The sequence below is a fragment of the Psittacula echo genome, assembly GCF_963264785.1.
Source record: "Psittacula echo genome assembly, chromosome: 1".
NCBI classification, from domain to species: domain Eukaryota; kingdom Metazoa; phylum Chordata; class Aves; order Psittaciformes; family Psittacidae; genus Psittacula; species Psittacula echo.
The window spans coordinates 51,608,076-51,620,017 of NC_137735.1; the positions used below are offsets into that span (position 1 = coordinate 51,608,076).

The window sequence follows — 11,942 nt, forward strand, 5'->3', positions numbered from 1 at the left end:
TCATTTCTGAAAGTGTGCTAAAAAAATAGGAAGTTTTATAACTAGAAACAGGTTGGTGGTGTTGAATCTTCTTAATATGTTAACTATTATTTTGGTTCCATAAACAGGTAAATTTAGAAACAAAGTGTTAGTACTAAAAATCTAACAGAAGGAGGATCTCCTTTTTGCTCTCTATGAAGTTAATATAGTTATATATTCATGCTCTTATAATTTCTTTTGATATGTATTTTATCTCTCAACATCTGTTTTCAGTTTTACAAGGCTTCATTATAAGCTTTCCATTCCTCGAGCTTTTGCATGAGTTTATACAATTACTGTCTCTGGTTTCTGCTTCTTTTTTATGTTTTCCTTTAAATAATTGAACTTGTATGTCATATCCATAAAGAAAATTGACGATAATTAGCAGGAGTACAATTAGGAATAAATATCTGCTAAGGAACAAGCCAAAGTTCAGTGTCTTTATGCAAATGCCAATTGTTAAAAAGATGTCTTGTGTAATCAGGAATTATACTGACAAGTGAAGAATCATTTAATTAATGAGAATAGAGCAATCATTTGGATGGCTCATTCTACGACTGCCTGAATAAAAGAGAGAAAATAGCCCTGCTCAGGGATTAGATCTGCTGCTGGAAGAAATAAACCCAGCAATGTTGTTCTGTTACTGCCTTGGTTAAATAGTACAGTAATTCCTAAATATAAAAATACGTATGCCAAATGTTTAGATTGGGCATCTAAAATTCATCTTCTATTATTCCCCAAGAATTTATACAAGAGAGTTCTGTTTATGCTGGCTATCTGCTGCTCCTGCTAACCTGACAGATTGTAATGTTTGAGCCAAAATACTTATGTAAATCCTATTGCAGGATGCTAGGTCAGCAGGAACCAGAATTATGGTGGGTTATGCCTGTAAGACTATATGCCATCACAGAAAGAAGTGTATGGACTGTGTTTGCAGCTGCAGAGGAGTAGTTATGGTAGTAAAGGGCCTCTGGAGGTCTCCAGCCCAGCCCTTTGCTCAAACCAGGTCCGATTAGATCAGTTTGCTCTGGGCCTTACACAGTGGGCTTTTGAATATTGCCAAGATATAGATGCTACAAATTCTCTATTCCAGTGTTAGACCTCTCCCATTTTCCTTTCATCCAGTCAGAATTGCTCATGTTCCAGTTTATCCCAGTTATGTCTCTTCTTATCACTGGGTCTGGCTCTGGCTTCTCCACACACTCCCAGTAGGCAGCAATGACAAGAATCCTGTGTATGGTCCCTGTGCCTCCAAAGCTCCTCTGAACATGGAAGTCTTATAACAGCTATTCTGTTTCTTGCAACAGGATAGAGTCCCCGCGTCCTTGACTTATCCCTGCCCCCTCAGGAAGCTTTGGGATGAAGCTTCCCTAAGTTGGCATTGGGTTTGGAACAATTTGAAAGATAGCCCAGGCAACTCTGACCTTGTTTGCCATTCTTCAGGGCTGGACCTTCAGCGACATACTTACTAACACAAGGTATTACACAGCACTGCTCACCAATAACTAAACTATCTCTGTGTTACCAACAGTTGCTGGCACAAATCCAAAACATGGCCTCATACCAGCTACTATGAAGAAAATTAACCTTTCCCCAGCCAAAACCAGCACAGGATGTGCCATAGAAAATTTAGTGGCTTCATTGACACTACCTGGTCAAGTGGCATTAAAGATCGAATGATCTCTGTATAGAGCAGTTGCCCTGTGCTTCCTAGGTGCATTCAAACTCCCTTTCATGCTACTGTATTTTTCTGAGGTTGAGGTAGACCACTGCACTGAGCTCTTATGGTAGTCCTGAGTCAATGGAACAGCTTTTCTTCCCCCTTCAGTGCAGTACAGTCTCTGGTAGCAACATCCCAGATCTCTGCTGCTTTGTGTGCACTTGGATTTTTTGCATGCTGTGTCAAATGATTGCACAAGTAATTGTTTGCCTTCCAACCCTGAAATGAAAAACAAATTTATTACATGAAGGAAAACACTCCCTTTGTTTTATTGTTTTTAAGTGTAATCATTGAAATTTGTGTTTGGTTAACCAGGCAGTCAGCTGCTGCTCTAGTCACTGCTGGATGTTTGTTAAAAAACACTTTTCTCAGGAATAAACAAACTGAATATGAAGATCTTCCTCCAAACAAAATTCTAATTTCTCAAGCTGTTCATCCCACAGGAAGTCTAGCTAAGTACACAAACCTTGCAAGCTGCCCAGTATATCTTTGGCAGTGACTGGGTATGTAGGTGCAACAACGAGTGAATTCTGCAGCAAAGAGCCTTCCTATGGAAATTATTTACCAGCAGGTCATATACTCCTATTGAGCAAGATTACTTTATGTTGTCAACAGTTCTGCTGTCTCTCCAAAGCAGCAAGTAGGCAACCTGATAAAGAGCAGGAGAGAAGGTAGAATCATAGAATAGTTTGGGTTGGAAGGGACCTTCAAAGGTCATCTAGCCCAACCCCCTTACAGTATGCTGGGACCTCTTAAACTAGATCAGGTTGCTCAGAACTACATCTAGCCTGGCCTTGAATGTCTCCAGGGATGGAGACAACTATCGAAATACTGAGGAAGCTAGACTCGTGGTGGACTTCTCTCAGTTTTCCCATGGAAAGAATGCCACGTCCTTTCCAAAATCTCTTTTGGAAAGAGAAATTTTGCAAAGAGATTTTTGGAAATGTCTTTTGGAAAGTGAGCCTCTCTTCTAGGTCTAGAAAGACCTATTCCACTTGCAGGTGCCACCCTAACGCTTCTAGCGATTCCTTCAATGGTTGGGGCATCTTTTCCTCTATAGGCTGCCAGAGCTAACAGCCACATTTGTAGTTTTGCAATATATTCTGCCACTACTGATTCAACCCAAGTTAATGCATTAACATGCCACCATAGCAATCGTTTTGCCTTTTGGATATTGTCTTTTTGAATCTTAAATAATTCAGCCGAAAGAATAGCTACTCTACCAGATATGGGAAAATTCGCATCAACAGTAAAAAAAGCTTCTTGAATCTTTGCAAATAAGGATTTCCAATCTGCCTGAGGATTGTAATAGTCACTAAGGTTGGCAGGAGGAGTTGCTTGAGAACCATCCAGTTGTATAGCAGCAATAGAAAACTGACTTAAGGCAGTGGTTGGACCCAAGAATCATTTTATTAAATCCAGATAACGATCACCCCAAAGAACATGAATATTTCACCAATCGTTGCTAAGAAAAGTCGTTAATACAATTTCAGCATGTTCAATAGGTTGTGATATTTCAGGAAAGAAATCATCAGGAAGTTTTTCAATGCTAGACAAAGATGTTATAATTACAGGATCCATATATAAACAAGAGACAATACAGAATATAGTATTACAAGGTACAGCATTTAGCAACAGCAAATACAGATGTAAATATACCTTGGTTCTGAGCTCCCATGGAGGTCCACCACCTCTCTGGGTAGCCTGTGTCAGTGTTGTACGACCACTTCACCCTCATTGTCCTGTCGTACGTCTGAACTGTATTTTCCTTTTTTTTTTTTTTTAGTTGAAATATCTCTTCTCCACTGATTAAAATGCAAAAAACATATTGTTAACTATCTAATGCAGTACAAAAATCAATTGGCATAGTCTGTAGTGAAAACCAGTTAAGAAAATATGGTATATTAAGTAAGTAAAGTATTTTCATTAAAGGTTCTAAAAGAAGAAAAGAGAGACTTATTTGTGCTTTCCTGTATCTTGAGTGGAGCATAGATGCCCATATGCTCTGTTTTACAGGCAGCCCAAAATTCAAGCTTTCTTTTCCAGCTAAATCAGTCTGTCTGGATTCATCAGCTGCTTGGATTTCCAAGACATAAGGAAAGGTTGTGAATAGTTGGATTACATCCTTGTGCTCTCACGTGCTACTTCCGCTGCCCCACTGTAACCCCTGACTCTGTGCTTTCTCCTCAAGGATTTTGGAGCTGCAGCAGAATGGCGACATGGACATACTGAAGCATAAATGGTGGCCGAAGAACAGCCAATGTGATCTTTACTCGTCTGTGGATACCAAACAGAAAGGAGGTGCCCTGGACATAAAAAGTTTTGCAGGTGTTTTCTGCATCCTCGCTGCTGGGATTGTCCTATCCTGTTTCATTGCAATGTTGGAAACATGGTGGAATAAAAGGAAAGGCTCCCGGGTTCCATCAAAAGAGGTATTAGACCCTCCATTTCTCCTGGGGAGTTTTCATGCACCCTAAAGATTGCTGCCTTGACATTATAGCATTAGAGAGGGTGGGGAATCAAATTCAGAGATATTTCCTTAGCTTCCTGATTTTTTAAGGTAAATGTTGTTCCTCAAAATCTGTACCTATTCTAAGAAAAGCTTGAATGAAAAAAAATTGTATGTTGATGATGTATAAATATGCAACTATTCTGAGTAAAACACAGCTGTTACTTGCAGAATAGTACATTATTAATACATCAATGTTTCATTCATTATTCCCATTGGTGAAAGCTAACTCTCACCAGTAAGTTCAAAGGTTTCTTAGTTTCTCCTTGAAAAATATATCCCCTAAGCTCAGTGGCTGAGTCTTTCAAAATAGATTTGCAAAGTTTAGCCCTTTAATCAGCAGTTAGCTTCTTAAATAAGCTTGTCCCCATTTCAGAAATGTTAACCTCTTGAGTCTTCCATGAACTTCAGCTCTTGTTATTTCATCTGAAGTCCAGGGAAGCAAGAGCACATTAGATTTTTCACATTCAGGCCAAACTTATCTCTGAAATCTACTACAGACTTGTTTCAGGAAACCTTGGACAGAGACCACGGGGAGATATGTTATTTTACACCAGAGATGAGTTTGCTTCTACACCTGCACGTGTAATGCTTTCCTTCCCGTGGCAATCTACTTGTCCTTTTACCAGCCATCTGAGCCTTACTGAAGTCTTACAACAAATTTTTTACCTTCATAATTAAGTCTTTAGTTCTACAAAATACTAGGAAAACGTTGGAAAAAAGAAGTTACGAAAAAGGGACTTGGCAGCAACGCCCAAAGCTGAATCGAAAACTGAGCTTTAATGTAGCACTATCAATTACACCTTTTCTATCTGTGTAGTTTGTGGGGTATTGCTGTTAATTTGTGTGCAGTGGTCTCACCTTCTCTGCAGTTTCTCCATTGTGTTTATTCCTGCTTAACCTAATGCTGTGTAATCAGGCAGGATTAATTACACTACCTAATTAGACAGCATTGGCACTGCTGATGTTAGATGTTAGAATGTTTAATTTTTTCTTGCCTGTCTTAATTCCCAAGCTTTTTTTTTTATTCAAGAACTGGACCAGACCTTTATTAAAAGAAAGAAAAAAAAAAAGAAAGAAAAAAAGATCTCTAGTGTTTAAATTTGGTTTCTCAGGAATGAAAACCATAGATTTTCAACTGGTTAATTATTTTAAAAACTAAAATGTACTTGATTGCTCTTTACCCAGACTTTCAGAACTTCTTCATATTTATCTGGTGCAAAACAAAAATGAGTAACAAAGGAAAAGAAAAAACCAACATGGATATTGTATATAAAATTTCCTATTTTGATTTTCAAATGCAGAGAAATTCAGGTGTATACTTTCCACAAATGGTATAATTTGGCCTCCTTGATCTTTGTTACATGGTCATTAGCTTAGCATTTAAAATTGCATCTCAACGCTAAATTGAAAAGCTTGGCTCAAAACTGAGTTTTAACGTGGATGTGTGTGCTGAATGTCCCCACTCTCCAAGATGTGGGGATCATTCAGCAATGAAATACATCTTAACTAACTTTCTTAAAATTCATTTTAGCTTCCATGAAATCCATTGGCTCTTCCAGGCCACTAGTCCAGAATCGGGGGTCAGATTGGGCCAGTTTGTGGTCCGCAAGCCAACCCTTTTTCCTGGTGGCTGCCAACTTGTGCTCCAGAATGCAAGCATTTATACTGAAACAAATTGTCTTATGGTTGCGAAGATAACATTTCGGTCGCGTACCAGAAGTAACCCATTCAGTGATGTCTGCCTGAGTCTGCAGACAGCCTTAAACGGTAGCTCTGAGAGAAGTATCAACCGCCCCAGTAATCTCAATGGGATGTTGACTCTGAAGCCTGATGATAATTTAAATGTGAAAACTGCTGAATATTTCACTACTGATCAGACAAGAGAGAAGAGGAAAGATCATATTATGGAGATATGCACAATCTTACTGTGAGTGGGTCTCATTTTGGTGTATCAGTTGGGTGGAGATTGGGTTGTGGGCTAAGCATGGGAGAATATCACCGCTTATATATTTTCACTGGTCTGACCCTAGCCCCAAATGCATGTCTGTAAAAGAAAGATGAATATTTTGAATAACTTATAGAGGCTCAGAAGTGATGAAATTCCAATCTTTTCATGATTGGCATTTTAAATTAGAAAGTGTTTCTTTTTTTTTCTTTTTCAAAATTTAAAACAAATAAACAACAACAAAAAAACCACAAAGATATTTATGAACATTTTTAAAAAGAAAAGATATTTAGGACTGTACCTCAGAGACATAGTCATGACTTGCACGTGTTGCAGAGAGCCTCTGTATATTTCTTTAACTTCTGATGTGGCCTCAGTTCTCCTGCATCCGTATGCAGCTCCAAAGTTTTCAAGAGAGAGCATTTGGTGAATGCGTTTGGTTTTGATGTCACCTGTGTAGTTGTTATGTGCATCCATGTCTATGTCCACATATGAATAAACTATAGACAGAAAGCTAAGTCCGAGAAATGAGCACTGCATTTTTTCCTTCCCAAGATGAGCTCAAACCAAAGCCTCCGTGGTCAGCGATCATCCAGTCCCTGGAATATCCCTGATGCCCCATTCCCTGCCCCTTTTCCCTTGGTTTGTCACCCTGTCCCTACCCTCAGAAGATAAAATCCCGGAGTACAGCTGGCCTGTCAGTCTTCTTGCAGTCTGACTCTGTGTTTGGTGTGGTACCAGTGCAAATATTCAGTGATCCATATTGCTAAGTAGATGAACTCCTGCAGTTTGTTCTAGGTGTGGACTTTCAGAGTACTTGTCTTCATTCCTAAATAAAGGAGGGATCTCAAGCCCTTACATTATTCTAGGAGTTCTGCCATTGATTCAGGGAGCTCTGGATCAAGCCAGTCAGTGAATTGCAGTAATCAAGGCTGGAAGTCATCAGTGCACATCTATCGGCTGCCTAATTATCCTCTGTGAGGTCCTAGAGTGTGAGATATTTCTAGTGGCCTGGAACAGCCAGTAGACTTCACAGAGATTAAGGTAAATTTTAAGGTTAGTTGACATTGATTTTTGTTCTGAATTAGCTGCACTGATTAGACTGAGGGAATACCCCTGCTTGTGTACACTTAATGCCGCTTTGCATTAAGCTTTGCAGTTCAGTGGAAATATGTATGTGCAGTGCAGGTGACCCAGTCACTCAGGACTTCCTCCTCTTTCTTAACTTCCATGCTTTTAAATTCTCAATTATAACAACCAAACCTGTTTAATTGAGTTCTCTGGGAGGAGAGATTTAAGAAGGAAAGGGGACAGAGGTAAGAAGAGGGGTGATACAATAAATACCCCAGGTTGCCTTTTCTTCTCACCCACAAGAGCATAATTCCATTAGAGTCAATGGAATTGCTTCTTTGTAGGTAAGGGGAGAATTAATCCCTCTGTTGGCACCTTAGTTGAAAATTGCCTGATGTACTTCTTTCTGTGTGATGTCAATGAGTCAATAGTGCTTGGTTTTTTGTCTGTAAGTTCAGCTTTTCTACACCACAATTTATAATATAAAGGCAAAAAGCAACATGAGATGTTTTTAGCCTTTCCATAAGCCCTGAGAGGATGGTAAAGACAGCAACCTCATACCTCGGCACCTCCCATGTTGACATCCAAATTTAGGCCTCATTGCCAAGTTGAAGAACTGGCATCATCCCTGACATTTGAGATCATGCTTTGCTTTCATGGCAGAAAGCTTACTGTTATTCAGCTCCTGCTAGTCCAGTTCAAGCCCTAGCTCCAAGCCTGGCTTTTCCTGAGAGAAACCCAGCAGTAGCACCTGGAGTTTTGTTGTTGGGATTCAGAGTTTGAAGGCAGCTGTGGTATAAGTTTGGCTTAGCCCACCCAGCTTCAGGCAGTGGGGGTGTTTCCTGGTGAAACTCGGAGATGCCATCAGCCAAGAGCCAGCTGTAGTTAATTGTGTGTTGTGCTTCCCGAGCAGTTCCGATCGCACTGTGAAGCTTCAGCCCAGCACAAATGGCAATGGTGAGTGGTGCCTCTTGTTTTTCTCATTCCCCAGGATGACAAGGAGATCGACCTGGAGCACCTCCACAGGCGAGTGAACAGCCTCTGCACAGACGATGACAGTCCCCATAAACAGTTCTCCACCTCATCGATTGACTTGACCCCGCTGGACATTGACACTTTACCCACACGTCAGGCACTGGAGCAAATCAGTGACTTCAGAAACACTCACATCACCACAACCACCTTCATACCAGAACAGATCCAGACTCTGAGCCGCACGCTGTCTGCTAAAGCCGCTTCAGGTTTCTCCTTCGGCAGTGTGCCGGAGCACCGAACTGGCCCTTTCAGGCACAGAGCACCCAACGGCGGCTTTTTCAGAAGCCCCATCAAAACAATGTCATCTATCCCTTACCAACCAACTCCTACTCTGGGGCTGAATATCGGTAGTGACCCAGACCGAGGCACCTCCATCTGAGCATCAGACCAAGTTTCTTCACTGTTTCTTTTTTAGGACTCCCTTTGCAAGGAGCAGCTGTAATATCATGGGACTAACATGGATGTAACCTTTTTTCTTTTCCTTATTTTTTTTTTTGTTTGTCTATTTTGAGGGTTTTTTTCTTTAATTTGTTAGGGAGTTGTCTTCCGGTTGGGGGTTTGGGTTTTGGTTTTGGGGTTTCTTTTCAATTTTATTTAAGAATGAGGATTATTAGTAACAACTCTTCCTCCTCCTCTTCTCTGCTTTCTCAGTCTGGTCTCCTCTGTCTCCCCTTATTCTCTTTACTACTTGAACCATTTATTCTGTGGTTTATCGCCGCATTAGGTTTTGGTTACTTCAGGCTTTTCATATACTTTAAATATAGGAAACAAGCAGCAATTCGTGCATAGAAAAACCCTGAGGATTACTTTACAGGAGGGCATTCGCTCCTCCTCACCCACCACCTTTTCTTACTATAATTGCAATAACTGAAGTCCTTTCCATGTATTCTGCTGCATCCAGTCAGAGCTCCACTGCTGTGTGTCCTTTTAACTGTGGACCAAAGGCAAACCCTGCAGTTTAAAAAAACAGAAAAATTTAAAAAAAAAGAAAAAAGAAAAATAGGAAAAAAAATAAACCAAAACGAATTAAGTTAAAAGACCATTCAGGCCCCATAATACCAGAATGCAATTTTGTAGGATTACAGAAAGCCATTACTATGCCAGTAAAGACTACAGTTAAATCTACTTTTGCACTGCAACAGTGCATATGACCTTTATGTGATTGTACAGTGTTAAAAGTTTTTCTTATGTACAGTAAACTGTATCATATGGCAGAAGCCTCTCTTGTGTTAAATAAATTAGTATCTCATACATATATATATATACATACATATATACACACAGGTATGTATATATATATACATGTATATATAGCTAAAAAATGGCAGCCGTTGCTATTGCGATTCATTTAATAAAGCTTTAGTAAAAATGTGTTGTATACAGGAAAGATGTACAGTGCAGGGGGTCTTTTCATTTAGAAAAGACAGGTTGCTTTAATGTTATTCTACTTGCATCGTTTGCCAACAAAGCATATTTTATACTTTTTTATTAGAACATCTGGGGCAATTTAACATTTGTACCTAGATGTAACTCCTTTGGTTAGGTTTTGCATTGGCTATCGAGCATTCTATAAGGCTAACCTTGATAATTTTACTTTTACTTAATTAGACAAGTGGAACTCTCTCTTAGATATACCATGTTCATGAACAACTAATATAGCTCTAGAGAAGTTTAAACATAGATCAAAGGTTAATAAATTATTTTCCAGATCAGTACAGCTGATCAATACAATAATGATGTTAGTGGAGAGAAAAAAAGCCCTCAAGAAGTACAGATGTGGCCTTAATTATAATCACGTATTGTTCTAAGGAAAAAAAAAACATATGAACAGGCACTCATTTTAACCCTTTGTATGTTAAGTTAGATGTAGAGGAGCTACGTATTTTTCACATTAGTGCCAACTGTATAGAACAAGAGAAAGAACAGCAGTGAGAGCAAAACCAGTGCCCACTTTGGCACCAGCTTTTTAAAGTAACACTGTTACCTGTTAGAAACGTAGGAAGAGCTTTCAATTTTTAATCCTTAAAACTAAAAATGCAGTTAAGTAGAAAGCAAGCAGTTTATCCTGTGAGCTTTTTTTGGTTTGGTTTGGTTTTTAATGCAACCATACACTTATTTTAACCTAACTCATTCTTTGGCTAGGATTAATAGGAATCAGCCTATGTGATTTGCTTTAGGATAAATTAAAAGGTATATTCTTCAGATCTATTCTATTTTGATGCTAATTCTGTTCTGGGGGAGCATCTTGTACTGTCACTGTTTTTTGTACTAAATCTTCAAATATTGTCTACTGTGTAAGGCAGAACAAATTCTTACCATGCAAAAGGCCATTTTGTTTCCAGGGTAGCAAGTGTCTAAAAGCATGCACAACTTGCTTCCCCCTTGTAACATTCATGAACTCATCCACATTTCTGAGTAAAATAATAATAATAAAAAATAATAAAAAAAAAAGATAATTTCTTTCCAACAAGCTACGTAGGGACATACCAGATGTTGCAGTGATTTTAGCTATTAAAAAAACAAACTGTTAACCATGTACGATATTTAAAATAGGCCTATTTTGATGTGTTGCCTATTATACAGATACACAAAACACTTTTTGGAGGCCTCAGTTACAAGTGGCAGAGCTTTCTGTGTATAATTTGTCTAAATAATTTGTCTAATAAAATTGTTTTCTAAACTTGTGTTTCCTCCTGTTTAATCCTGAGTGCTCTGGGATTTTCAGTGCATAGCAAGGTGTCCACTTGTGGATGTTTTTGCCACACCATTACTGAAAGGGTTTTAGCCCAGGGAGATGGGATGAGCTCGCCAGGCTGCCATGTCACTGTCAGCTCAGTGTACAGCATCCATGTAAGTCACCAAGATTTACCATGTTTATCAGCATCAGGCTTAGATTTCAGAAAATGTATATGGACAACATTTTAGAGAATGATTTGAGTTCACTGGCACTGACATGTATACAACATGATCTGTAGAAATACTGCATCCCACCTCCATGCTTTTTAGCGTTACCTGGAAATTTTGCTGGAACATGGTCATTATTTTCATAGAATCACATTCTGCCATCTGTATTTGCACAGAAGCTAGTTTGCTCTGATACTGGACCTATGCTGTCTTTAAATTTGACTGAAGTTTTAGCGCGATAGAATTTAGCCCATATTTCATTATGGCCTTCTTAATCCTTACATTTCATTAACATAGAATCGTAGAATCATAGAATAGTTGGGGTCAGAAAGGACATTAAGATCATCTAGTTCCAACCCCCCTGCCATGGGCAGGGACATCTCACACTAAACCATGTCACCCAAGGCCTCATCCAACCTGGCCTTGAACACCGCCAAGGATGGAGCATTCATAACCTCCCTGGGCAACCCATTCCAGTGCCTCACCACCCTCACAGTAAAGAACTTCTTCCTTATATCCAGTCTAAACTTCCCCTGTTTAAGTTTGAACCCGTTACCCCTTGTCCTGTCACTTCAGTCCCTGATGAAGAGTCCATCCCCAGCATCCTTGTAGGCCCCCTTCAGATACTGGAAGGCTGCTATGAGGTCTCCACGCAGCCGCCTTTTCTCCGGGCTGAACAGCCCCAACTTTCTCAGCCTATCTTCATACGGGAAGTGCTCCAGTCCCCTCATCTTCCT

General features: G+C 39.5%; 1 protein-coding gene across 2 annotated transcripts in view; it reads left to right on the forward strand.

Moving 5' to 3' along the window:
• The window catches only part of GRID2 (glutamate ionotropic receptor delta type subunit 2), a gene marked incomplete at its 5' end in the record, with an annotated part of 729,364 nt that extends 719,854 nt beyond the window's left edge, over positions 1 to 9,510 (forward strand). For both annotated transcript variants that reach the window (XM_080624929.1, XM_080624930.1), the window contains 2 exons: positions 3,930 to 4,170; positions 8,258 to 9,510. In XM_080624929.1, coding sequence (XP_080481055.1) covers positions 3,930 to 4,170; positions 8,258 to 8,680 — 664 coding nt within the window. In that variant the 3' untranslated portion in view covers positions 8,681 to 9,510. The remainder of the gene's footprint in view (positions 1 to 3,929; positions 4,171 to 8,257) is intronic.
• Positions 9,511 to 11,942: the final 2,432 nt, after the last annotated feature.